The 28,000-nt window shown below is 54.1% G+C and overlaps 1 protein-coding gene across 2 annotated transcripts in view; it reads right to left on the bottom strand.

Moving 5' to 3' along the window:
* Positions 1 to 693: 693 nt before the first annotated feature.
* Positions 694 to 28,000, bottom strand: part of Grk5 (G protein-coupled receptor kinase 5) — a 195,845-nt gene continuing 168,538 nt past the window's right edge. For both annotated transcript variants that reach the window (XM_076834183.1, XM_076834184.1), the window contains 11 exons: positions 27,719 to 27,811; positions 24,451 to 24,514; positions 23,446 to 23,586; positions 20,389 to 20,579; positions 18,249 to 18,286; positions 16,694 to 16,783; positions 15,104 to 15,312; positions 12,016 to 12,153; positions 7,922 to 8,059; positions 7,322 to 7,453; positions 694 to 5,233 (listed from right to left, as the gene is read on the bottom strand). In XM_076834183.1, coding sequence (XP_076690298.1) covers positions 5,135 to 5,233; positions 7,322 to 7,453; positions 7,922 to 8,059; positions 12,016 to 12,153; positions 15,104 to 15,312; positions 16,694 to 16,783; positions 18,249 to 18,286; positions 20,389 to 20,579; positions 23,446 to 23,586; positions 24,451 to 24,514; positions 27,719 to 27,811 — 1,333 coding nt within the window. In that variant the 3' untranslated portion in view covers positions 694 to 5,134. The remainder of the gene's footprint in view (positions 5,234 to 7,321; positions 7,454 to 7,921; positions 8,060 to 12,015; positions 12,154 to 15,103; positions 15,313 to 16,693; positions 16,784 to 18,248; positions 18,287 to 20,388; positions 20,580 to 23,445; positions 23,587 to 24,450; positions 24,515 to 27,718; positions 27,812 to 28,000) is intronic.

Raw genomic sequence — 28,000 nt, 5'->3', positions numbered from 1 at the left:
TCTCTCTCCAATCCCGTGTGCAGGAGAGGTGCTGGCTTCTGCCCAGGAGGCTGCCTGGGCAGTGGGGGTATCGGAGTGGGAAGAGAAAGTCCCAGGGAAAGGGTGGGGCCCTGTGAGGCTGGGGAAGGTCCTCCCCATCCCTGATGGGGCTCCTACGCCAAGCTCAGAGTCTTTCCTATACCTTTCCATTTTCTCCCCAGACTTGTCCGCTATGCTCAGTAAACCTTTGGCTGTTGGTTCCTTCTCTGCCCCAGGAAAGGCCCTTTCCAGCTATGGCTGCTCCTCCTGTCCTACCCCACTGCCCACCAGCCCCTCTTTCTGTCCAGTTCCAAAGAGAAGGCCATGGCTGGTGAAGGCTGAGTAGCCACAAGAGCCCCCAGCCCAGCAGGCCTGCTCTTGTGTAGGAGACTCCTCTGGGCAGGTGTGAAGGCCAGACTCTTACCACCCTGTTGGTGCCAAGAGGCTGGGGCCCTTCTAGGCTTGGATTCAGAAGCTGGTGGCCTTGGATTAAGATGGCATCCTTAGGCCTGCGCACAGAGGGTAGAGCTGTCAACCTGAGGCGAGGCTGTAGCAGTGGGCCCGGGTACCCTATGGCGATGTCCTGCAGATGAAACGGGGTGAGAGCGCGGCCGGAGGAAGGAACCCAGCACTGTTTTCAATGAAGAATTTATTTCTCTTTAAAAAACACACACACACACACAACAACAACAACAGTGGTTAGATATAGACACAGCAGCACTGTGACATGTGACGGAACATGAAAGTTTCAGAGCAGCAGAACAGAAGCGGTTATCCTCAGGAATGACCTCTAAAACAGAGCCATTTTCTCCCGTCAACAATAAAATCTCCAGAAAAAAAAAATACCTTTAGAGACTAGAATGCTTATTATTATTTTAACAATGCCAATAGCCATGAAGCTCTTCTAATTGAGAACATTTATTTTTGGCCTAATACAAAAACAACTTCTAAATTGACCGGGGAAAGACAGCAAGGTTCTTCTTCTTTGGGGGGAGTGTCTTCCTTCCCTCCTAGAGAGAGCTAGCTTTTCACATGTTTTAAATCACTGGTCTGGCACAAGCCTTTAAGTTGAGGCCAGAGGAGCGCCCCGTCCCCCATGCCCCTGCAGGGTTCAGCCTGAGCTTCAGCTAAGTGGCTGCTTGTGCAAACAGGTGCAGAAGTTGCCTTGGGGGTGAGGCTTCCCAATTGGGGTCCGCTGTGACCTGGAAGAAGCAAGCTCTCTGCTGTCCACGATTCACACAGCTGTGTGGCTTTCCAATGCACAGGATTTCGTACTCACGATCTTTCCATAGCAAAGGCTTAGAAGTTAGAGGGTTCATTCCCAGGGCATCAGTTCTGAAGACAGGACACAACCTGAAGAGGTTGCCCTTAGTAGGGTATAAGTATTCAGCCAGAAGGCAAGCACACAGAAACCCGTGAATGCCAACTCAGTCTGGCATTCCTTCTTCCTCTAAGGAGACTTCCAGTGGTCCAAGAAGCCACTATTCCCACTGGCAAGGCTTGGGAAGGAGGCTGTGGTGCCTTCTCTGCACTGTCAGCAGCTCAGCAAGAAATTGGTGGGAAGGTAGAACTGATGACTTGAGGCTTAGGAAAGGAGAGGATGTGGAAGAAAAAGATGGATTCAACAGTGAAGCTGGGTTCCTTGGAGAGGCATGGAAACTTCCTGGCCTCAGCATCCTCTGGAGGCTGCCTGGGCTCCAGGACAGGCATCCACCTCTCACTTGTGCTTCCAGATGCAAAGGGGTGTTCATGTGCATGTCCCCAGAACTCACACCAACATCCTCCTGGGGGGAGGGCTACCTGTCAGATGTGCATACACAGGGCTCCACTCCTCTGAGATGGTGATGCATTTCAGCAGAGTAGCAAGGCCCTGCAGCTGCTGCGGACACGCAACACTCAGCCACATTGCAAGCGAGCAGCCCTGGAGCCCCACAGTTCAGAGGCAAGAACTAGCAGATGTGGGATGGATGGCACCCTCTGCAAAGGCGGGAATAGGGCCTTGTTGAAACTTTGCATAACATTCTGGGAGCCCCACACCCAAAAGCTTGACAAACACTCATCAGTGAGGGTGATCATGGCTAAGACTGCCCTGTCCACTGGGGACAGCAGCCTGCCTCCTGAACAGTGGAAGCAGAGATGCTTCTGTGAGACCCTGTGGCTCACCCCAAAGGCACAAAGTCAGTGAATATCTGGTGAGAAAAATGTTACACTTGGAGCAAGAAAAGGCTCTTTTGCCAAGAGCTCAAATGCACGAGAGAATTACATCCAGCCACCATCCAACCCGCCATCTCCCGACAGGCAATGGGAAGGAGGGCTCGTTTGGTTTTAATTTAAAAATATATTTTAAAAATGCAGCTGTAGTGCTGGTCACTCTAGTGTGTGCCCTTAACTCCTGAGGCAGGAGAATGGCAAGTTTGAAGCCAGCCTGGGTAACTTAGTGAGACCCTCTCTGAAAATAAAATAAAAGGGGCTGGGGATGTAGCTCAGTGGTAGAGCACCCCTGGGTTCAATCCCAGTACCCACCTCCCCCCCAAAAAAGTATAAAAACCAAGACTGGAAGAGGAGCAAGATAGGGAAGGAACAGGGACTGGGCCTCCTTGGGGAGAGGGGCTGGGTTCAGGCACTGTTCTCAAGATCTGCTCTGTTGTTAAGAAGACATGGATGACGGGCCAAAGGAACAGGAGGACTGAACAGGCCTCATGACTGCCCCCACCTCTCCTGGCACTTGCAGGGACAGGTGACGACCAGGAAGGAAGACAAGTGGTCCTGAGTCAGTGCCAAGTCCCGTGTTTCGGACCGCTGGCACTTCTACGATGCGGAACCCTGGTAGCCAGGCATGGCTTCTTTCCCCTCCCTGGGGTTCTCTGCTGCATATGGACAGAGCCTTGGCTTTGAGGCATGAAGAGCCATCAGCACTGAGCCATCTGGCAGGGGTAGAGTGGCTGCGAATGGGGCGAAAGGAAGGAACCTTCTAGGCAGGAGGCTGGGTGGTGGCTTGGGCTGGTGACCGACCCAGGAGGATGATGGGCCTTTGCCTTAAGGAGCATCTGCAAGAGCTTGAGGATCTTGAAAAACTGACCCGAGAGCGCCCCCCTCCTGGCAGAACCCGAATGCAGCTGTCTGTGTTTGCTTTACTTGGCGCGGCCTCCTGGGCTGCTCTGGAAGATAATACTGTACGGTAGGGTATTTGAGAGGAGTCCGGCTATGTATTTTCTCCATTTGTTTCTAAAAAGACCAAAGCCCAGACCCTTTTCTAGCAGCATGTCTGGGGATTCCCACTGAGGTTTTCTGGGAGAGCTTGGAAATGGGGCCGCAAGGCTGACGTACCCATAATGCTCCTCCTTACGTGTTCAAGTCCCAAAGCTGCTGGCTCACCTGTTTGGGACAGTCACATTGGTGACTGGTAGCCTAAGGTGCTGGTTCTCATACTCCAGGATCATCAGAATAACCTGGTGAGCCTTTAGAAGATGCAGATTCCTGGGTGCCACTCCAAGGTTCCCAGGGGCAGAGCCTGGGAATCTGCATTTTAACAGAAGGCACCACTGAGGCAGGCAGGGTCCAGTCCCCCGTGAGACACTCTGACAGCTGCTGGTGGCTGACCAGTTCTGAGGCAGAATGGAAAGCAGGGCTAGGCCAGGCAGGAGAGCCGTAGGCCAGCCACTAGCCCTGTCCTGGAGGGGAGCTGAGGGCAGATCTGCTCTTTGTCACCTTGTGAGGTAGCAGGGCATGACCAGCAGCTCCCCAGGCTGGACAGCCAGGCTACAAGGGTCCAGGGATGCTTTCAGAGGCCCCTGGTCTGGAAAGCCCCTGCGCCTCCAGGGTCTACTTGTGCCTGAAACTAAGATGCCTGCTTAGACTTTGCTTCCACCCCAGCTCTCCTGCAGGAAGTGACAGTGAGATTGTCTTGAGTTTTTCTGGTGGCCCAGTCTGTCCTTGGACATGCCATTTGCCTGGAGAGACAACCTCATCCATGCCACAATGGTCGATTTGTGGGGACCTGGTGAAGGTGCCAAGACTCAAGGCTTGGTAGACACTTCAGGAATGTTCTGAGCCCTGGGTGAGCTTCCCTCCCCTCTGCAGACACAAAGGCTGAGAATAACCCACTGGATCTCACCCCCTGATGTTCCCAAAGTCCTGAGAGTTTGGAACACTCGAGATTCCATGCCTAGTCCTTCCTGTTACTGTGCTTCTCTTAGAAATACTATATGACAGAAATCCCCAAACACAGCACAAACCTCTTGGAAACTACTGGCTTTAGCAGCTGGGACCTTGCAGAAAGAGGCCCAGAGCCCACTGGGCTGTATGCAATCTTCTGTGCAGAGTGGCCACCCTGCAGAAGGAAGAGGGGGCAGTAGGGAGGCAGCAATGGCAGCTGTGCCCCTGTAGGACTGGCTGCACAGTCCCAGAGAGGACATTCTCAGGGGAATTCCAAGTGGGTCTTGAGCACTTAATTGAGATCATAAAAAGCCAATAGAAGTGTGATGCCATCGTGAGGAAAGGTTAGAGATGGATGTAGGTAAATGCAACCAACCCTTTAAAGGTGGAAGGTGAAACATTTTCTACATTTAATAAAAACATTTTCTCATCTGAGTCTCTGGAAGTCTGGAGTCACATTTTTTTTTTTTTTTTTTGGTAACCCCCCCTCCCCCTTCTAAAATGTCTTAAAACACATGGCTTAATAGTGGCTGCACAGAAAAATCTACACCTCAAAGTCTGGACTTTCATTTAAATACAAATATACAAAATGTAAACTGAGACAATAGAGAAATTTACAAAACTTTTCTTTAAAAATAATAAAGACAAAAATTCAGTTCTAGTTAGGACGCCTATTAAAATACGTGCAAGTTGCCGTATCCCATTGGGTTTCTATTGCAATGTTCAACGAGGGCAAATCCAATCCACCCCAGCTTGGGGCCGCCTTGAAAAAACAGACCTGAGTGGAAATTTCTTTGAGAAACCTCGAGGCTCGTTGAGGAGGTGGACGGTCCCCTTCCCTGGCTCCTGGGGGCTCCCCTGGCCTCCCAGCCAGAGTGGAAGCCCCACTGGCCATAAGTTCTGCTTCCAAGTAGAAGGGTCTGGGCTGGTTCCACTGTGGACTTCAAGGCCAAGGCCAAAACTAGCTGCTTCCAGTGGAGTTTGAACTGACGTGGTTTGAATTGATGTGGTGGTTATAACTGGTCTTGGAATTGGACGAACTCTTGGAATTGTTCTGATGCTGGGGGAGAGGGGGAGAGAGAGCATGTGTCAGTCCTCCCTGAAGTCGAACTCTGGCGCTGACACATCTGTGGGAATCTGGAAGAGGGGACAGGGTGCAGGGGCTGCTCCAACCCACTTCTCTTGCTTTCTGTGGCCTTTTGCATTCTCCCCTGCAGACCTGGGGCCAGAGGCCAACCTTGAGGCTGCCTGGGAAGAACCTTGGAATTAAGGGAACCCTGACTCAGGGAGGAAGGGTCCCTCCTGTGACATCTGTGTTGGCTAAGCCTGCAGACCTAGAATTTGACTGCTTGGGTTGGGATCTGACCACCTCTTAGTTGACTTCCTGCAGTTTCTTTAATCCCTTGGTTTCCTGGCCTGCAATGAGGAATGAGGGCTTCGTGGAGTTGTTGGAAGAATGAACGGAGGCCATGTATGCAAAGGCTCCAGGAAGTGCCTGGCCCCCAAATGCTGGGCTGCTCATCATTAGCCTGGCACCTCCTGGCATCCCTATGGGTGCTGGGCCCTTCAAGTGGCAGGGTAGAGAGGGAGAGATGAGGAGCATCGGCCTCACAGGTGCCAGAGCTGGGCACTGTGCTGGGGGTGCCATCCCCCTCCTCCACTCGTCCTCTGCAACTCCTGGCAGCAGGCACGTTGACTTTTTAGGTGGTCAAACTGAGGCTGGGAGAGGTTCAAAAAGCTGCGACCCAACCAACAAATGCCAGGGCAGCATTCTAACAGGAGCTCCGAGACTCCACAGTGACTGCTTTCTAGACTGAGGAAACTCCTGGGAGCTCAGCTGCATGGGTGAGGGGGAGAGGTCATTTCTTTCTGGAACTTTGGTTTCGATTGATGGAACAACTTAAAAGTTATATTTTTATCTTATGCAAACATAAGTGTATTATAGAATGGGATGTAAATCTTACATGGAGTTTTAGATAAAACGGTAAGCCCGGGGCCTCAGCCTGTGTATGTTCCCTCTCCTGCTCTCCTCCAGCTCCTTCCCGGGGCTCACCAGATGTGTGAGCTTGGGCAAGTTCTTTAATCTCTCAGCCTCAGTGCTCTACTCTGTGAAATGGGGTCATGGCAGTACAAGCCTGGGCTCAAAGTTCACTAGGATGCCCGAGAGCAGCGAGGCATCCCACACGCTTGCGCGCAGCCTGGCGGGCAGGAGGTGCCCAAGACGTGTTGCTGAAATGAAGTCGGAGGTTTGGTGGATATTAATGGGAGAAGCCCTGGAAAAGGGCCCAGCCCAGTGGCCTGGTCCACAGTGGAGCTCCCCAAAAGCCACCCTCACCCCTGCAATCAAAGCGGGGGGGCGGGGGTAGATTCCGGGCCAGGAGGCTAGAGCTCCACCTGCCTCTTCTTTATCCTCCTGGGGAAGAGGAGGGAGAGGAGGGGAGAAGCCAGACCGGGGGAGGCTCCCAGGATAAGCATCTTCTTGAAGGGCCAGGCCAAGAAGGGGCACTCTTTGGTTGCCACTGGGGTCACAGGGTGTGGGCCCCAGGCTCTCACTCGTGTGGGTCTGCCTCCCTGCTGCGGCATTTCTCCATTTGGTCTATGCCAACCCTTACGCCAGGGACTGGCTGTGAGGGGCGAATGTTTTCCCCCAGGATGGGTCTCCTCTGGCTGCAGCTGCAGGGGACCCATTCAATGATGAAGGGGGGTCTGCCCCAGGAGCCCTGAGGTTCTGCAGGGATCACCCCAACGCCAGTCTCCCTGTCCTTTCTCTGTTCATCTTCATCTACACAGTTGAGTCCTACCCGGGCCATATGGGACAGTGGCTCTCAACCTGGGGTGATTTTGTCCCCCAAGGGACACTTGGCAAGGTCTGCAGACATTTTCTGCTGTCACAGCTCGGGGAAAGAGGTGCTGCTGCATCTCACGGCGGAGGCCAGGGCTGCTGCTTGCTGTCCCTCAGTGGACGGCACAGCCCGCAACAAGGAACCAGCCCCAAATGCCGAGTGTGGAGGGAAAGACCCCAACGTCAGGTAGACTTGGGATGCCCACCCCTTCTGCCCCGGGGTCCCTTCTGCAGCTCTGGTCTTGCTGCTTCACACAGATGTGGGCCGGGGTCCGCGCAGAGGCCGGGTTGGCAGCCGGATCTCACCTGACGCCGGAAGAGCCTCTGGAGCAGGCCTTTCTTTGGTGGTTCTGGAGGCTGAGTTCTGTTTAGGTCTGGTGAGAGGGTACCGTCGGGTCCAAACACATTCAGCTCCTTAAAGCATTCTGTTTCTATCATCTGGAGAGGCCAGCAGGGACATGGCCTGTCACCCGGGCCTCATCTTCCCTGACCCGCCTGCCCTCTACCTCCTGGACCCAGATGAGGCTCCCCTGTGGCTCGCCCAGGGGTGGGTGCAGCCCCCGTCCGCCCTTGTGTGGACTCCAGTGAGAACAGGAGCTCGCTCATCTTCTTCCACCAAACCCATCTCCCCGTCGCCTCGGTCCTGCCTCTGCGACTGCTGTTTCCGTCTTCCCTCCCAGCCAAACCTCTCCGGGAGGCCAGTGCTCCTGCCTCTGTTTGCTCGCAGCCCATCTGGCTGGCTTCTGAACCCCACCCTGCACCATGGCCCTGGCCCAAGCCCCAGGGACTGTCCCTGGGGCACACCCAGCAGCCACATTTCTGTCCCTGTCTCACCCTTCTCAGCAGTGTCCTGGCCGCTGACCACCCCTCCCTCCCAGAACGAAGCCACTGTCCCACTCTGCCCACCTCGTTTTGCCACGGGATGGACACGGAGCCTGTGGAGAACTTGGAGTAGAAGTCATCGTCCGTGTGGTCCAGGTTGACGCCTTTCACGGTGGAGAACTGCTCGATGTCCAGCACGTCCTTACAGTACACGGCCCGCGGCTGAGGAGGCAGAGGGCTCACTGCACATGCGCCCTGCTTGTGGCTTAGTCCCTGAGCCAGGCCTTGGGGTTTTGATAGGGAGCAGGGGGGCTTCTTCCTGGGGCTCCCCCAAACCTGCCTTCCTCTCTCTGAGCCACCAAGGGGACCCAGCCAAGGTAAAACAACAGCTGGGTGTCTAGCTGCTCTGTGCAGGGCTCCTTCCTGCCATTGCTTCCTGACACATGCCAGAGTTCACCCCACGGTCTAGGCTGGGCTGAACGGGGAGGGGGCACCACCTGTCTCTACGCTCATGGTCCTTGGCACCTTGGCCTCCCCACACTCCCTTAGCCATCTCAGTTATCCTGAAGATCACAGCATTGGGAAGGTGGCAGCATTTCCAGTGTCACCTCTGTTGGATGAGAGCTTGCACTGGACAGTTTGGGGCCTCTGGTCCACTGCTCCATGGAAAGAATGAGTGCTGGGGACTCGGGACCTTGCTCTGGTCTTGTGGGCGTTTGCCTCCCTCAGGTGACCAAGTTGCAGATGAAGGATGTCCTGGGGGTGACTGGCACAGCTCTGGCAGGAATAGCTCCCAGCCCCTTCTCATGTTAAGGGGCAGTGAGGGCTATGGGTTAGCACCTAGACCCGGTGGCCAGACAGACTTGGACCATACTCCCAGCTGCGGTGCTTAAAAACTTTGGAGAAGTCACATATGCCCTCAGTTTATTCACCTGCAAATAGGGGGACAACAGAAGCCCAGGGCCATCAAGTTTCTGGGAATGCTTAAGTGCCTAGCACCGTGAGTGTGCGCTGCTGTGATCATGACAGAAGGTTTTTAACCTCACCCGCCCGTCAAATAAGAGCAGAGGGCCTGCTCCATGCCAGGGCTCCCAGAAACGAATCTGGCTGGACTCATCGGTTACTGGAGGTGGCTTCCCAGGGCTCTAGGAGCCTGGGTTGTGGAGACGGGGGCTTTATAGATGGCTGCGGGGGGTGGGTGCAGAATGCCCCCCAGACCTGGCAATGTGCCTATAAGCTGGAGGGCAGAAACAGGCTTCCCAAGACTGCCGAGGGCCCAGCACAAACACTGGCTAATTCAAAGGTCATGAATCGGCATTGGCATGCGGGCTTGGCGTGGGCAGCAATCACTAAGAGGGCTCTAGCACTGGTCTCAGGACTGGGTACTTTCTGGGGCCTCCAGTCCTATCTGCTGCTCAAGGAACAAGTAGGAGGCTTGGAGGCCACTCAGTCCCCAGTGCAGCAAATCGCTGTGCCGAATTGTGCGTGGGTAGCGATGGGGTGGGGGGCATCTAGCTTCACAGCTGTGATTTGCCTCCTCTACTTCCAAGGCCAAGGGTGCGTGCCACCATGGAACATGGCAGTATCATGTGCAGGGCCCAGTGTGCAATGAAGCACAGGATCCTGTGCTCAAAATGTATTCAGAATTTCAAGACAGCAACAGCGGGGCTTTGAGCCAAATGGGCCAGTGTGACTGCTTGTGTCCAGCCCCCGAAGCTGGCCCTGGGAGACATGGAGATGGACATTTTTCAAAAAGTGTATTTTTAAAAAATCTGTTCTGGCATAGAAATTTACCTAACTTGCCAAAATTTACCATCTCATGGCTATGACTTCTTGGAGAAGTTTCCTTTTGGAATATGTTTATAAAAAAGTCAAGTGAAGTGAAAAAGATAGAGTCAGCAATGGCCCTGAGGGTTATGAATGTGGCCGCAGCCTGAAGGTGGTGTAGGAAGAAGAAGGAAAGGCAGCTGGGGTGGAGGACAGGTCAGCCTGAGAGACAAAGTCCCCAGCTCACAGGGACCTGTAACTTCTGCTCACCTCCCAATTGGCTGGTAGGCCTGGGGCCTTAGCTGCCCAGAGCAGGGGCCATGGACCACAGGGTCCACAGGGTGCTGTGGACCTGGGGAGGGATGGACACATCTGATGGGTGATCTCATCTCATGACAGCCTGAGGTGCTCTGCAACCCGGCAGGAAGGGTCACAGTCAGGGGGACCAACCATCCCTGTTTGCTCAGGACACAGGACTTTCAGTGCTAAAACCAAGTCAGTTCTGGGCCAACCTGGATGACTGGTCACCCTGATGATCAGAGATGCCACCTTCCACCAGCTGGAAGGCTCTCTGGCACTGCCTGGCCAGCTCCATGCAAAAGCCTTCACGACACCATCTCCTCCTCCCAGGTCCCGTTCTCTGCTCTCACTACTCTATTCCCACTTTCACTTAGGGGGTGCTTGCCGACACGTTTCCTCTCAGACGGAGAGTGCCCAGAGAGAAACAACCCAGTGTTCTGTTCACCATGGGTCCCCCAGGGTCTGGCACAAGGCCTGGAGCATGCCGGGAGGTTGTTATGTCTGATCTCATCCCATCACCATAGCAACAACCTGGGGTGGGGTTGGTTCCAAACCTTTGCCCCAGACCCAGCCTGGGTGTCCACCTCTCCTGCAACTTGGGACCTTAACCCAAAAACACAACTGTCATGTCCTTGCAACCACTCTGGGTGGTTTCCAGGGATACTGAGTTGTAGCTGTGCCCAGAGACCTCAATGTTAAAAACTATAAGCCACAAACTCCTGGCTGGTGGTCTTTCCTATAGCACAGTCACTCTAAACCCCAGCTGCATGTTAGAATCACCTGAAGAAGGTTTTGAAAACCCTAAGGCCCAGGCCTGGTCCCAGATTCCTTGAGGACCAGGTCTAAGATCAGCGTTTGTCATGTCCCCCACCCCAGATGGACAACCAGGATTGAGAGCTATAACTGGGACTCTCTCCACCACCTGCTGACGCTAGCTAGGCTGAGATAAGTTTGTAGCACTCAGTGACTTTTACTCTACATGCTCAATGGCTCCCTTCTTCCTCCATAACTGGCCAGATGGGGTCAGCAGTGGCTGCCACGGCCACTGTTTAACACCCAGCTGGGCCCTGTTTCTCAAACCTGCTGCTGCCCTCCTGCCCTGCTCAGATGACCAGGGCATCCCTATCTACAGGGAATGCTGGAGTTCCAAGGCTGGCCCCACCTTCCTCCACACAGGATGGTGCTGGGGCAGGGGGATGGACGGCAAGGCTCTGATTTGTATTTGTTGCCGATGGCAGTGGTGCAAACATTCTCACCCCTCTACTACAAGTGGCCAACCCGAAGTGGCTGAGCACTGAGTTGGGAAGAGGGTGTATACTCAGCTCTCACAGGATGCAGGAAGCCAGCCCACTGTCTCAGGGTCCCAGGTGTAGCTTCCATGCCCCACCTGGGATGTTGTCCCAGTCTCTGGGGACTGCAAAGGAACAGAGGCGGCAGCAGATCTTTTGGACTTTCGATCTCTTGATTCGACAGAGTTCAGGCCCTGGAGTGGCAGCCTCAGCCTGTTCTGCCCCTGCCAGGGCCAGGTCCCTCGAGCCTCTAGCCCAGCTGAGCGTGAGCCTGGGCTTCAGGGACTGGATCATGCCTAATTAACTGAAGTGCTGCCCCACACCCTGACTTAGGACATCATGAAGGTGCATGCTGGGAGGTTGTTATGTCTGTAATTTGAGCTGGCCGTGCCTGGCCCAGAACCTGGCATAAACAGTAGGTGCTCAGTGCATGCTAGCCTACCATGCTCTTGAAAACCCTCTCCATTCAGTTCATTTTACCATTAGCTGTCCCTGGCAGTTTGGAGGAGAGGCGACATTGGCCTCATTAGGCGAGGAAACTAAAGCTTAGGAGGGATTTATCCAGGTCCCTCAGTCCAAGTACCCAAGTCTTTGGATGACCAGAGTGGGGCTCCCAGGCCCATTCCCCATCTGGATCACCTGGCATGAAGTTCATTTGCAGCATTGGCAGGAAGTAGCCAGAGGGAAGGGATATGGTCCCCACGAGGACAGCAGCATGATCCATGCTCTGCCAACATGGAGGCAGTGAAAGAGAATGGCCCTGGGCACGGGCCTGCTGGACAGCAGGCCTTGGATCTGCTGGGGGCTGGGGAGGCTACTCACATCTGGAATGAAGGGAGGGTCCAACATCCCGGCCTCCAAGCGCTTGAAGTTCATGTTCCTGAAGAACGGGTGCCTCTTGACCTCGGCCGCACCCTCCTCCTGGCAGCCCAGCCTCTGCTTGGCGTCTTTGGTGAGCAGCTGTGACAAATGACCGTGAGGCATGTGGTTGGGCCTCTTCTCGGGCCAGAGGCCAGAAAGGCAGAGGAGTGGAGGGACGGGACGTCTGTGGTCACTGTCACACTCTCTCTCCCACCTATATATCTGAGCCCTCCCAGGTGTTCCGACCCCAGTGCTGGCCTCCTGAAGCTCACAGATAAAAGGGGATGTGTTCCCCAAACAGAAGAGCCAAACGTGGCAGCAGGGCAAGCACCAGGTGACATCCTGGTAAGGATTAGGCACTTTTAGGCCCTATAGGTGTCACTCTGTTCCTCTGACTACCGGGCTGGTGGCTCAGGCCTGTTACCCATACCTTGGCTTCTCTCCTCTATGTGTAAGGGAGTGGGATTTGCTCTACATGTTCCAAGAAAGGCAAAGCTCCCTGTGTAGCGGCTGGATGTGCTGCTGCAGCCCCCAAAGCTTGCAGGGCTGACCAGACTGGTGGCATAAACCAGAGCATTAAAGGTGAGGGGTGGACTGGAGTTGGGGGCAAGCCTGACAGGCTGCACATTGGCTTCGGTCAGGCAGGAATGACAGCCAGGGCCCAGGGCTTCTGCTGCTTTTTCAAGAGGTGAGACAAACTCAGGTTTTTATGTGAAATCTCCTTGCTTTTAAATCTTGGCAATTAATCCACTATTCAATTCTTTCTAAAACATTCCATCCAGGCTGAACAAAACACCCTCCTACATGCTGCCAGTCTGCAACACGATCTCAGGTGTACATCAGAGGGGGAGAGGGTGTGAGCTAGGGTGGGCGGGGCAAGTAGAGAGCAGGCCTCCTGGAGAGCAGGAGGGAGGGCAGGAGGGAGGGCAGGAGGGAGGGCAGGTGGGAGGGCAGGAGGGAGGGCAAGGAAGGCCCAGGGCTGGAACTCAGCAAGGGCCTAAGAAGGTGAACACTGAGGTCTGGGCCTAGAGTCTGGACCCAAGGGACAGAACAACAAGATGCATTAACTTCTGGACCTCAGGGGTCAGGGCTGCCAGGTCCTGTGGCTGCCAAGATGGAATGGGGAAGGCCTGAGGCCTGAGACCTGCTCCCTTGCTGCTTGTGGAGCAGCCATCTTAGGCAGGAAGGTTGGAGCTGTCCGAACCCAGGAGCCGCCCCATGGACCCAGGCCTCCAGGGTCTCCCTGCAAGTCAAGCCCTGCGGTACCTTGAGCCAGTTGGAGAGCACAGGCCTCAGAGGCAGCAGTTAAGGGTGAGGAGGAGGCTGAAGACAAGAGTCCTAAGATCCCAGGAGAGAAGACAAGGCCAGAGTCCTCTGGCAGTTCTTCCATGGGAGAGTCACTTTGTACCCCCAGGCCTGGTTCATTGGAGCAGTCAGCTCAGCCACAGCCAACTACTTTCTCTAGATGGCCACAAGGGGGCAGCAGAGGGACATCTGTCGTGCAGGTTGCTGGAGGAGATCCCAGCCCAAAGCTAGGGAGGATGTTTGAGGGTGCAGGGGTGGGAGTAGGGGTCCACTCTGCCTCCTATCCTTTAGCATGCACCACGTCCCTGTTGATGAAAACTTCATTCTCTGAATCGATGACCCTGACCTGCGACATTCAATGATGCTCTGACCACAGCTGTCTGGCTCCAGCCATGTCCAGGCTGGTCGCGTGGCATAGATTCCTCCCCATGGCACAACCAAGCATTGTCCACGCCCCTGTTTCCATCCACCTGACCTTTTCTGCTTTGTTCCTCTTGTCCCCAACCCCAACTCTGGCTGCAATGACTACCTGAGTCTCTTGGGGGCCTCTTAGCACAGTTGGCCAGCAAGCTACAGGGTTTGGGTGTGTGCTGCCTGGTACACAGTGTTCCTCCCCAAGGGTCCCTCTCATCCTTAAATGAGGAATCTACAGTTCCACTTCTTTTGGTTGTGGTCAGATGACAGATCCAGCCCCAAATCCTTCTTCCCACTGCTTGAAGCCATAAATGAAGCTGGTAAGAGAAGAGGCTGGGCTGAGCGTGGATAGCTGCAGCCGAGAGGCCTCCAGGGCTGGGTGAGCCAAGCCCCTTGGTTCCTGGGCCACTAGCAGTGCAGCCTGAGGTTCCTAGAAGTGGACCCTTAGGGGTTTGTCATTGGCTTTCTAGGCCAGCTCTTCCCTAATCTCCAGCCAGGCTGTTTTTACAGGCACTGAATCTGCCCCAAGGCCACGTGGATTCAGAGAGGAGGGAAGAGAGGACTCAGTCCTCACCCCCAGGTGCAGTGGGACACCAAGGACAGGAAGTCTGTGGGCTTGCAGGTGTGCAGAGCTGGGCATTCAGGCCCTGGACATTCAGCTGCCTCTCATTGTGACTTGGGAGCTCAAGAGCCAGGTAGAAATAGTAAGTGGCCATCTCCCTACAGAGCCAAAGAAGGGCCTGAGGGCCAGCCCTAGAGAGGGGCCCACCTAGGCTGTAGCCCAGGGTGGACTCCACCTTCAGCTCTCCCACTTTCGTGGCGCCTTTCCCCTTCCTCTCTCTGGCTGACCCAGTCCCCCAGGGTGTGCAAACCACTCCCATGTGTGTCCTGCTCAGGGTGGGTCACATCCCGCGATCCTAGCTGCCGTCATGCAGAACCTGAGCCCGTGTCGCCTGCAGTCCACCGAGGGGATGGAAAACTTTAAGGTACTCAGACTGAAAACGCCACTGCCCTCCTGCAGACTCGAGTCAGCACCTTGGGGTCCAGAGCTGAGGGAGCAGCTGACTCGCCCGTAGAGCTGGGAGTGTGGGAGTGAGGGTGTCTCACTGTCCACCTCAGCTCCCTTCCCCTTGGCCTGCATGGTGCCCTCAACCCCAGGCTTCTCCTGAGGCCTTCGCTAACCACCGTGGTCCTCGGCAAAGAGCACAAGCACCTGGGCCTCGGTCTGCTCCACCCGCAGCCTAGCACGCCCTGACGCATGTCCCTTCCGAGGAAGGCTGGGGCTGGTGGGGGAGCCGCCCCTGGACACCTTGGGCTCACTGGGACTTACCATCTTGCAGATGGACTTGGCCTCCTCGGAGAACTTGTGGGAGTACACCTCCTCTGTCTCCAGGACCCGGCGGTCCACCTCTTCCCGCTTCACCTTCTCCTTGCGACCACGGAACGGCGACTGGCCCTCGATCATCTCATAGATGAGACATCCCAGGCCCCAGTAGTCAGGGCTCAGGCCATATCGCTGGTTGTTCAGAACCTCTGGAGCTGGAGGCAGAAGAAAAGGGCAGGAGGGGTAAGAGCTAGCAGCAGCAGGACACTGCCCAGCCATATCGGCCAGAGCTGCTCCTCACCTCAGAGGAGGTTCCTGCACCCTGGGACAGCATTGCTGGTGGGTGACCTGGAGTGTCTCAGCTGGGACATCCCCTCCTCCAGCCCCTGGGCCAGCTGCTGGAAACCTCAGCTCCTCCAGGGTGCCTGCCTGATGGCGCTCTGCACCATCAAGGTCTCTGATTGTAGCACCAGAACTGAGAGGTCCTGGTCCCTTGAGGTGCCCCCACCAGAACACGCACTCACTGCCTTTTCCCCTGCTGTGTCCCCAGTGACATGCAGTAGGTGCTTATACATACTTGTTGCAGTGAATAAGGGTGTGTCCACCCAAGATGAAGATTTTAAATTGATCTGGAATTCAAACAACCTCCCACTATGTCTTTCCTACCCCTTTGACAGAATGAACTCTAGATTCACCATAGAAGCACAAGAAAGACAGTCACACGTCATGTGTGAACGCATGCACACATGCACCGGGTGCACGACAGCATTGCACACGAAATGTGCAACACCCTGTGCAAAAGGAGACTATGTAAATGCAGAAGCCGACATGTAAGCAGGGATGCAGAGAGGCTTATCCATCATCCACCATCATCTATCTGTCTGAGCATCCACATGGGCATGCACAATTCACATGGGCACATGCACATTCACACAGGCACATGCACATTCACACAGGCACGTGCCCTCAGATCGCCAAATATCATGCAGTCTGCAAAGGACTCTTCAGCACCAGAGATCAAGCACTGAATCCCACAGGCACAGCCTGGGTGGAGGGCAATGAGGTGCCTGGCTCAAGAAATCACATGGTCCCATGTCCCAGGGTGAGTGGGGCGTGTCTGCAAGGTATAAGAGGAAAGCTGGGGGAGGCCCCATGTGGAAGCAGGGCATTGGGGGCCTGGGTTTAGCTCCAGGTCACTTCCCTGTAGCCCCTGGGACGTTGGTCTTGGGGCAGACTGAGGGGGGCAGGGCAGGTGTCTAATTAGAATCATGCTTGGTGACACAGCGGACTCATTTTGGATCCTTCCTAACGACCTTCCTCCTTTCAGAGGGGCCATCTGCCTGCCCCCCAGACCCCTACTTCCATGAGGCCTCCCTGGCAGTGCTGAATGCCAAGCTCTGGCCACCGACACCCCAGAAAGGGGCAGGGGCTGCAGAGAGCTCTTCTGAGGCTGCACTTAGGGCCCATGTGCCACCTGGCTAGGGCTAGGGTCCACCAAGGAGTCAGCGGGGGCTTGACTACCTCTGACCAGTGGGGCCCTGTGGTTGGGGGCCCAAGGGAAGGGTCAGCATGTGACAGGAGCAGGGCCACACTCACCCATGTAGCCGACCGTGCCCACCCGGCCGCGGATCAGGTCTCCCTCAGGGATCTTCACAGCCAGCCCCAAGTCTGAGATCCTGATGTGGCCTGTGGGGGGCAGCAGGGTCAGCGGGCCTCGGGACAGCTGTGTGGGAGCTTGGTCCACCTCAGCCACAATGGCGAGGCACATGAGCTCTCAGTTTTCCCTCTGTCCCATGAAGATGTGACCCTCGTCTGCCTCTCAGGGTGAGCACAGGACCCGGGAGAGGCCAGGCATGACGTGCTGTGGGTGAACTACAGTTTTTAGGAGTAAAACACAAAGATGCAAAAGGATGCCGGGATCTGGCTGGGCGCTGGCCGACCTGCCTCATAAAATGCCCTAATGGGCTTTCTGGAAGGCTGAGGTCGCAAAGTTTAAAATGTGCTGGCCTGATTCTGGGATTGCTTCATGGGAAAAATATGAGATTCTCCTGACATTTTGCAACAATTTGCTTAAGGGGAAAAAATTACAAAGCAATTTGGGAAGCAGCTGCCTGCCCTGCCTGGTTAGTTTTTGGAGGTGGTTTGTTTTTTCCCTTCAGAGAAAAAAGGAGGGCAAATGTCTGGAGATGGAGCCCATCAGAGTCCTCAGAGTCCAGGACCGACCCAAAGACCCAGGAGACGCACCACTGAGAGCACCAGCGCTGCCTTTGTCTCACCAGCAGCAGGGTCACGGCTACATCTTACCCTACAGGAAGGAATGTGTCCCCTCCGCTTTCTGCCTGTGGATACCAGGGCCCCCTGCAGCCTGGACCGCTGCAAGACCCAGTCCAGAGTGCAGGTGGGTGTGGGCAGTCTGCAGCAGGAGCTCAGTGTGGGTGGGGTCCTGAGACTGGCATGGCTCTGGGCCCATCCACAGAGGACCAGCAGGCTCCAGGACACCCTGCTTCTCCAGGCACAGCACTCCAAATAGACCTCTCTCCAGGGGCCTGGGGCATGCAAGAGGCATGGGTTTTGCTCCCTGCTCCCCACTGATACCACCAGCTGAGCTTGGCAGCCTGGCTCCTTGGAGCCTCAGTCTTGTCACCTATGAAATGGGCACTGAGATCCCACCTTCTGTGGAGATGGGAAATTCTGGTCAGGTAGCAGGTGTGGAAACTATTTTTCAGGCGTGGGAGGCTACGTGGTCCTCAGGGGTTACTGTGGCCGCTCTTGCTATCCCTGTGCTCACTCCCAGGAGAAAAGAACGATGGTAGCAGACAAGCAACAACACCTAGCAGGCTAACAGGGGCTCCCCACGGCTGTCCCCCTCTCGAGGGGAAGGCAGTATGCTCCTGGTTTCCAGGCAGAGCAGGGAAGTTTCGTGTAAGTGTCTGTCAGCGCCTCTGAAATGCCAGGCTCCTCACGCAGTGCTCTCTGTCCCTCTGGGCCAACCCATGACGCTTCCTCACGAAACAGGAGCTTTGTCCACACCCACTGCCTCCCCCAGCCCAGGACTGAGAAGCTGGAGTGAGGTCTTCCCATGGCCTCTCCTCCAGCAGTCCTCTGGCCAGAACCCTGCAGCCATCTCCCAGAGCCCTGAGCCCCGACTCACCATAGTCGTCCAACAGGATGTTTTCAGGTTTCAGATCTCTGAAAGGGAATGACAAGAGGCACCTGAGTGTACCCATCCTGGGCAGCAAGGACAGACTGGTGCCTGGACTGACCCCTGGGTAACTAGGCCCGAGCACCCCAAGGCATCCCCTCCCACCTCTGGGCTCTGACCGGCTGGTCTCTCTAGGTCAGGATAATCTTGGGGTTCTTTATCTCCTTCCAGTAACTTAAGACAAAAGCTGCTGTTTGTCACAGGCATCTTCCTGATGCTGAAGGGTGACTGGGAAGGTAGGAAAGGCCAGTCCTGGCACCTGACCACACACTGACAGCCCCCAGGGCAAGGGAGACTGGCTGGTGTGGTGACAGACCCTCTTGAGGGCTGGGAAGACCTGAGGTCCCAGGATGCCCTGAAGGTCCTGGAAATGAAGAGAAATCACTGCATCCAAAGCTCCCGCTGAGCAACTGGGAAGAGAGAGCTGCAGGGGAGAAGCTGGGGCCCCTGGTAAAGACCCCTGTGGGCAGGGCTCCAGGGGGCCAGCATATTCCTGCCCCAGCTGGACCACAGCCAGGGGGAAGCAAGCCAGAGGGTCACATGCAGGTGCTGCTACCTCATCTATTCCCAATCCTGCCTCCTTTATGCAGAAACTTGCTCGAAATTAGGAGAATCACTGCCTTCCCAGGATGGGGGACAGGCATCAGAAGATTCTGGCTTTCCTAGTAAAGGGTAATAGCCCAGAGGGGGGCGCACACAACTCAGCTCTGCCTTGGGAATGACAATAGAGCCCATCTGGATGGGGTTCCAGTTCCCAAGCAATGGGCTTTGTTTATTTAACTGAAGGCAGCTGTCCTTATGGGGAGTGGTTAATGTACCCAAATCCACTGGGCAGCCTCACAAAGTGATAATTAGTGTCTGTGTATACTTGTTCATTACGAAATAATGTTGTTGCTATTGTTATTTACATTGTCTTCCTTTGATGTGTTAACAATTCCAAATAAGGACAAGAGACACCTCCTCAATAAACCAGCATCTGCCTGGTTGGAAGAACAGCTCCCTAGGGGCATGGGCCAGAACCAAGTCCACGCAGAGGGTCAGGACCCCAGAAGAGCAGGGTTCTCTGCCTCCCTAGAAGAAGGGGAGCTGGACTTGGAGGGCTTTATTTTCCCTTTTCTTTCTTTCTTTTTTTAAGCAAAAGGCAATCAAGTGGAGGATTCTTTTTTCCAACCCTTAGGGAAAATGTTCTCTCTTTTCACTTGAATAAAAACAAACAAACAAAAAAAATACAAGCAAAGAGATGGGATAGGGGAGGGCTTGTCACCAAGACCATTCCTTCTGGTTCCCAAAACTTTCCTGGACTCCTCAAATGGCTGTGGCTCTACACAAAGGTCTTCAAGCTGGGGCCAGGAGGGTCTGTGGGAGTCAGTGTCCCAGGTGCTGGCAGTCCCAGGGCTGTGGTTGCTTGACATCATTCTCACCTTCCAGGAGCCTCCCGTACATTTTTTAGACAGATGATGGTGCAAATCAGTTTGCTACAGTGATTTGATTCCACTAGATCCACTGGTAAGTGTTCAATTTCAAAATATCAATATTTGCCACTATTTAAACACGTGTTGGGATATTTCAATGTCAAACCATCACGAATAGGGGCAAGCTGACAATTTCAATGTCAAAAAGCAAGGGGCACAGAGGTTTTCAAGTTTCTTTGTGGAGCATTGTGAGCAGCGAAGTCCACTGCTGACCCTGAGGAGAATCTGGACACATGGCCCCACAGTCCAGGGCCCTGTGGCATTGAGGTCCGTGCGGAGAGTAGTGAGCACAGGTGCTTCTCTGATGCCTGCCCCTGGGTGGCCTCCCTCTCGAAGCTTCCTAGGGCTGATTTCCCTGAGTTTCCTTGGGCTGGGCTGCAGGGTCAGGGGTTGTGGCCCATTGACCTCAACTTGGGGGAGCATCATTTCACATGCTTGGCTTCCCTATACTTTGGAGGCCAGAGAACACACTAGAGAGAGCCCTCCTCACTTGCTGGGTCCTGGGGATCCCTGGGGCTCCATGGTGGGAGGAAACCATCTGACTCCTGCATCCTCACTTGTGCTGACCTGGTACAGGGCCAAGCCCACCCAGTCAAACTCCCGGGAGCACAACTCACCTGTAGACTGTGTTCTCACGGTGCAGGTCTTCCAAGCCGCAGAGGATCTCAGCTGCATAAAACAGGGCTCGCTCCTCCTCAAAGCCAGGGTTCCCCATGTTGTAGATGTGGAACTTCAGGTCACCCCCATTCATGATGGTTAGGACCAGGCACAGGGCATCCTTGGTCTCATAGGCATAGGCCAGGTTGACCTTGGAGTGCAAGAGCCATCATGGTGAGCTCATGGCAACCACCATCCACTTCCGTCTCCCTTCTCAGGTTCCTTGAAGCTGGAGGCAGGTGGTGGAGGCTATCTGTTCCCTGAGACCCTCTTGGTTACCTTATCTGCTTCCCCTCTTGGCTGATGAAGGACTTAAACTTGACTCCTTCTAAGTGGTTCAAGGTTAAGGGGACATAGGGGAGGAGAGAGGTAGGCCAGCACCGTGATCTTCCTGGATTCCTACCCCAGAATGGTGTCTGTGCTTTCCCACCACAAAAGCTCCTGCATTCATTAGTTGGTTAGAACTGGCGTTGCCTTGTTGGTTGGTCAGGAAGGTGGGACTTGGCCGCCGTTTGGGTTGTGGGGACCCATTATCTCAGGGGTGAAGGGCTAGGAAGTGGCCAGTAGGGCTTTGGGGAGTGGAAGACAGCCTGGCCAAACTTTCTCTTGTAAGCAAGACATGCCATGCCCACCTGCCAAGGGAGTCTCTAGGAGAGGTGGATTCCAGACCCCCAAGGCACTATGGATTGGGGCCATGGGGTAACTGGAGAGGTGGGCAGTGTTAAAGTTGACTGCAAATTACAATGGGTGGAATTCCTTCTTCTCCACTTAGAGAGTTTGCACAAATAAAATCTGAGCACTGCAGACCGCGCCAGGGAGAGGCTGGGCCATAAAACTTGGAGGGAACATCATTCATTTCTGAGGAAAGGTGACAAAATGGCAGTGGAGGGAGAGCAATCTTGTAGGGTTGTGTTTCTGCCACCAACTGCTGCAGGTACAACTCAAACCTGCCCAGGTGGTCCCGAGGAAAGGCTCCTGCAGCAGGGCTGTGGTTTGCATGAGCGTCCTCAAAGGATCATGTGTTTGCGGCTTGGTTCCTAGGGTGGCGCTACTGGGAGGTAGTGGGACCTTCAGGAGGAGGGGTCTAGCTGAAGCCCTTAGGTCATTGGGGGTATGCCCTGAAAGGTGCAGTGGGACCCAAGCCCTGTCTCCCTCTGTTTCCTGGGTGGTTTTCTTCACCATGAGTTCCTACTAGAGAAAAAGCAATGGGACAATGTGATCTTAGACCAGAACCTTCAGAACTGTGAGCCAGAATAAATTTAAGTGCCTCAGGAATTTCACTTTGGTGATGGAAAGCTGAATAATAAAAAGTGTCACAGTGGAACTCCCTGCAGGCACAGTGAATGAGACACAGTCAAGGAAGGTCTAGCCATCAAAACTAATGGCCCGTGAAGAGGTGTCAGCCCAGGTTTGCCAGGCACAGGGTCCTCTTCCTGGAAGTGGACCCCCCAGCACCACCCCTCCATGGGCAGCATCGAGGGGGCAATCAGCAGTCAAAGAAGCCTAGGCCCAAACTGGCAGGTTGGATATCTATTCCCTCCTGTGAGGTGCCATGGCACTGCCCACCTCTTCCCCCTGGACAAGGCTGGCGGCTGGGGGCAACCTGAGGTGAGACTCAAAGACCCAAACTTCTGTCCCCTTTGACTATCACTTTATAAAACCACCTTCCTGTGAGGGATGACCAAGGCACTGGGCTGATGTGGTCTCTCCTCTCACAGTTGGCAGGAGTTTAACGGGAACAAGCTTCATGGACAGCCATTTGAGAACAGCCATCAAATGAAAAACCTGCATACCCTCTGCTACGGCAATTCTTCACCAGGAACTGGAGTGCTACGGGGACGTTCACAGGTGTCCACCCAGAACCCACCAAAGGAGTGTTCAAAGACGGACCCTGCAGCATTGTTTGCAGTGGTTTAAAACGAGAAGTGATTTCCGTACAGCTCATGGTTTATCTTTTCTGAGCAATGAGGAAAAATTTTGGAAAATGGGGTGAACTATAGGTGTGGATAGAGGGGATGTGCTACAATTTAAGGGGAAAACGTACCATAAGGTGTATGAGAAGGGGGCTGGGTAGCTCAGTGGAAGAACACTTTCCTAGCATGTGTAAGGCACTGGGTTTAATCCTCAGCATCTCATAAAAATAAATAAAGGTATTGGAAAAATTGTGTCCACTTACAACAAAAAAAATTTTTAAAAGATGTATGGGGAGACGCTGTTAGTTAAAAATAATAAAGCCTGTATATGAATAAAACATGTCTGGAATGTTCTCTCAAAGAGGGAGGCATTTATTTTTATTGTGTACCCTTCTGTGCTGGTTGCATTATTACCTTGTACATGTATTAGTTTTTAATAACATGTTACAGAGACCAAGTATCAATGTATTCCTCCAAACTTCCCAGCCTCCTCTACAGCTAGCCTGTCCCTTGAGGTGACTAGTTCATGTGGAATGTCAGTCCAGCTGAGCACTAAAAATTTCCTGGGGAGACCCACCCCCAGCACTCCCTCCAAGCTTCAGATGGAGTAGATGAGATGGCGGAGAGTGGCCTGATCTGACTGGACTTGATGTAGTTGACAAGATAACTTATTGTTTTCAGCTACTAAGAGGTGGAGCTAATTTGTCACTGCAGCAAAGCCTAGCCTAGACCAACTAACGTGATACACACAAACAAAATGGTGTCTCCCTAAGAAACTCCACCACGATGGACTCCACCATGATGAAACCAGTCTAGAGGGTCTATAGGACCCAAAGCTCCTTTTGATTGAGCCGGAGGTGAACTTATTTTGTTCACTAAGGAGTTTACAAGGTGGTCCTGGGGAACAGAAGTCTCAGGCTCACATGCAGAGGGTGTCCAGGCCTGGGCAGGGCTGGTGATAGGACAAAATCAGCCACGATTGACCTACAGCTTTCTTACTTCCCTGGGGGTGGGACCTGCCACATTGGAATACCACCCACTAGTAGGTGAGGGGGGTCTGGGTTACCAGAAGCACGGGGCTGTTGTTGGGCCCTGGACACTCACCACGAACTGACTGTTGACCTTCTCGAGAATCTGCTTCTCATTGAGTGCCATGGACTCCCCTTTCCTCTTTTTGATCCTCTTCTTCTCCAAGCGTTTGCAGGCATACATTTTGCCTGTGGCCCGAACCTGGCAGGCACAGACCTGAGGTGCAAGAGAGACACCAAGGTCATGGGCACTGTGGTCTGCCTAGGCCCCTCCTCGGCAGGGCTGCAACTGACAGATCAGAGCCAGCTGGGCTTCCTGTGGGTGCTGCAGGCCCACAGGACCCACAGTATACCTGGCTGTACCCACTGCTGTCCTGGGCTCTGCCCTTGTGACCTGGCCTCAGGGCCCCTTGCTATCCTCTTTGTCTGCTTAGGAAGATCCTGGTCCTCAAAGAAACAAAATCGGCCATGCACACATTAGTTAAATGATTGGCAGAAGCTTCAAATGCTGCCCTTGTCTTAAAGGCAACTGAGTTTTCTTCTGCCAGTCACTGGTGGGGAAGCTTGGTTTTGGGGGACAGTGAAGGGAGACCCTTGAGAACCCTGACTTCATCATTCAGATCTGGGAATGGGGTATTTGGTTTCTAGCCCTAGTTCTGCCCCTGATTGGCTATGTGACCTTGGCCAGGTCACCCAATTATTCTGAACCTCAGCTTTCCTCATCTTAAAAATGGAAGTAACAAGGCTGGCCTCACACACACTGGGTCACATAACACCCAGCGAGATCTGTATTCCCACAGGATAGTGCATAGCCAAGCATCATCCAGATAGGCAGAGGCTGAGCGGCCCCCACCTCCCTGCCTCTCCAGGGAGGCCGGCCCCCCACCTTCCTTCCCACCTCACACACCTCGTTTACCCCAAGGCATGGATCCTCCACCCTCCCTCATTGCCACCAGGGGACCCAGGGCAGAGCTGTCCCTGCCCCAAGCCCTGCTTAGAACTTCAGGCCCATCCAGGAGGGACAGGAAAGGTGAGTGGAACCTGAGCTGAACCTCAGTAGAGAGCGCGGGTGTGCACTCACCTCCCCGAAGCCCCCTTTCCCGAGTACTCGATACTGCCTGAACGTGTTTTTGGTCACTGGTTGCCTGGAAAAGAAGCAAGAACCCCAGGTTGGTCTCTGGAGGTAGGAGTCAGGATCCATAAGAAATAGATGAGGGAACCAAAATCAGAGCCTGAAGTCATACTCAGGAGGAAGCGGGGAGCCCTGTGCAGGGAGCGGGGAAGGGACTGGGAGCCAAGAGGAGCCCCTTGAGGCAGACAGAATGACAGAAAGGAAGCCCTGGCCTCCCAGGCCTGCAGGCCTCACTGTCTCCGCAGGGGCCACACTTCCTGCCCTGGCTCCTTGCAGGATCCAGAAGACCCAGCCTCACGAGGGGCAAGGCTGCTGGCTTCAGGTCTGCTCCTGGGACTCTCGGACAGTCAGTCCCCAACCCTCCACCACTGGGAACGCTTAATCCTATATCCCCAATTGATCCAGGATCCGGGAAGACCCTGAACGTCCAACGCCATACTCATGAAGTAATCTCCACTTTGTGTCCCCCGACTCCCTGTTTTCATTAGCAAAGCCGCTTAGAACATCTACTCAGGGAGGACTTCCGGTCACAAGGACCGTACTTCGAGGAGTAACCCACAGAGGGTCATGCAGTCGCAGCTAAGGACTCCATGGTGCCGGGAGCTTACTTCTCTTTCCTGGCCTTTTGGCTACAACTAATTAGCTTAAAATGTTAAACTGGCTCTTGGATCCCCAGGACTATTTTTGAGTGCCCTGCTCCCCAGGAGTCCTGACCAGGGCAGGGGTTGGAGTGAGACTGAATTGGGCCAAAGAACTGGGTCAGCAGGAGAAGGCCAAGTGAGCTGGTGGCCCAGCATGAGACATGATTTGAGAAACCCTATCCTGCATGGAAACCCTTCTTGGGCTGCTGGGGCCTGAAGAGGGTTTCGATTTCACTGGAAACCACGTCCTCGGCAGTGCAGTTCCTTTCTTGGATCAACTCTGAAAACCAGGCACCCTGCTCCTTGTCTCCAAGGCACGTGCTGTACCTCCCTTCTCTGTTCGCTGCTGGTTCTGCAGGAAGCGGGGCAGGTCCCCACTGGAAGCACCGATATGCTCCCTCGGCCGCGCTTCTTCTTCCACACAAGAGCAGCCTGGGCAGCCTTGGTGAAAACCTGCCATGTGCCCGCATCCGCCACGCGGCCCTGGGAGCCTTTCCTAGAACAGCCCCCAAAACCACATGAAGGCGGCCGAGGCCTAGCAGTTTATGATACATGGAGAACAAACAGCCGGTCAGCGCTACCGCAGAGCTCCTCTGCGAGGGGGAAATAAGTGTAATACAATTTCCCAGGAATTTCTTGGTTAACCTTGGGAGGAAAAAACATCCCTTTAATATTTCAACAGTACAGCACCAATAGGCCAGGATCTTGTTTAGAAAAAAAATGAGGGGAAGGCAGGGTGCTGTCAGTCATTAAGCCGGGATCCTGCTTCATGGGTTCGGAAAATGTAATGCCTTCCAGAGTGAGTGCTTAACTTCTGGGGTTTCCAGGGTGACAACGCTTGCTGAGTGCTGCATCCTGCACATGGGCTTATGTCAGTCTTATGCTAACCCCAAGAGGTGCTGCTGTCCCTGTTCTACAGAGGACAACGCTTAGGCATTGAGAGGGGGAACAGGATGCCTAAGGTCTGGTTGGTAAGTGGTGGGGCTGGCACAGGGGTGTAGACGGTCATCTGCAGAGCCTTGTTCCAACCTGCACTGGCACCTGGGAGGGCTGGGGCAGAGGGCCATGTGTTACCCAGCCCAGGGCTCCAGGAAGGGCAGGATGAGTGTGCACCCCATCAGCCTGTCCTGTGAGCCTCAGGTGGGCTGCAGCTGCAGAATCAGACATGGAGAACTGAGGGCTGTGGTTCGGTCATGACTGCAACTGTGCCCAGTGGTGTCCCTCCTACAGCTAATGGCTGACTTCTGTTGAGGATCTAGCACATGCTAAACTCCTCTTATCTCACCCTCACCCCAAGACTAGGAGGCAGGCATTATTGTCCCCATTTTACCAGTGAGGAAATTGAGGTATGGAAAAGTAACCCAGCCTTGCCAAGGCTCCTTGGGAAGAGAGTCAGAAGCAGGACTCAGACTGAGTTGGGTACATGTGCAGGGTGGCCAGTGGTATCATCGGGTCAACAGAGAAGGCCACCTCTGGTCTCTCGGTCATCCCCACTGGTCAGGGTGGAGAGAAACGGCCCACCCAGCTGTACAAAGGGCATGTTCCTGCTGGGCTTCCTGAAGTGTGCTGGGCTTTGAAGGGGCTTCTGTCTTGTAGCTTCTGAGCTTCTGCAGGGGCTGTGGAAGGGGACACTCCCACCTCACCTACCAGCTTAGCTCAGCATGGATTTAATGTAGCTATCACTCCTTTCTCCAAATCCTGGAACACTGTAGATAACTGGGCAGTGGGCTGGGGGTCCTGGCCAGGGTTGCCCCTTGGCTGCGCTACTGGCTTGCTGGGAGATAAGGCAAATCAGGTCCCCTCTATGTCTCTCCCTCCTTATCAGTCACAGTGAGGCCACATCTGCCGAAGTGACAGCCATGCATATGAAAGCACTTTGAAGAGAATGAGACATCAAATAAACTATTAAGAGACTCCCTGTCTCATCTCATTAGCAAGATGGAAAACTAAAGAAGGAAGCCCCCCCCCCCCCCCCAGGGAGCAGGCACAGTGCTGAGGACGCTGGGGAGGAGCAGGCGTGAGCTCGAGAGCAACTGGAAATCGGAAGGGGAGGGGGCGGCTGTTTCAAAGGGCAATTTAACAGTCCCTCACAGTTTGCAATCAGGTGACTTTTGACTCAGAAACTCCCACTAGGAATTTCTATGGCTGTACTTGCAAAAGTACATAAAGATTTATGTTCAAAGCTATTCATTATTTCGGGGAAGGTTGCATTAAAAACTTGAGAACAGCCTCAGTGTCTATTAAGGGCACTGGGCAAAACAAAGAGTGTGCAACTACTTCAAAGACTCTGGTAGCTCTAATTTGCTAGCAAGGAAAGAATTCCCAAAGAGAGTGAGCCAGAGAAGCAAGAACAAGGTGTTGAGTGTGTGTGTGCATGTGCGCACGTGTAATGCACACATTAATAAGCACAGGGCGTTTCTAGAATCCCCAAGAACTTAATTAATGAGAGGAAGATAGCTAATTTTATTGTACCCATGGGCCACGGGGGTAACCGGCTTTTATATGAATCCTCAGATGGAACCCTGAGCCTGCTGCTCCCACTTACTCCTCTCACGCACGGGGTGTGGGGGACTCACCTCTCCAACCATTTCCACTGGAGAAAGCGATCAAAATACATGCTGTCCAGATATTCGTGGAATGGCTCTCCACTCAGGTAGTCATGGACAGACCTAGCTCAGAGACACAGAAGGACAGGCATGTTATAATCGCAGGCTTGAAGCAGCCAGGCAGGGCTGTACCTGCAGCGTAACAAATGCAAACCGTCGAGGCAGGCATCTGGCCAAAGGTCTTGTCATTTTGCTGAAACTGGATGATCCTGCAAACATGGGTTGGTGTCTGCCAGGTACTAGGCACTGTTC

The sequence above is a fragment of the Callospermophilus lateralis genome, chromosome 15 (genome assembly GCF_048772815.1).
Source record: "Callospermophilus lateralis isolate mCalLat2 chromosome 15, mCalLat2.hap1, whole genome shotgun sequence".
Taxonomy (NCBI): domain Eukaryota; kingdom Metazoa; phylum Chordata; class Mammalia; order Rodentia; family Sciuridae; genus Callospermophilus; species Callospermophilus lateralis.
This window is presented reverse-complemented; position numbering and strand designations above follow the sequence as displayed.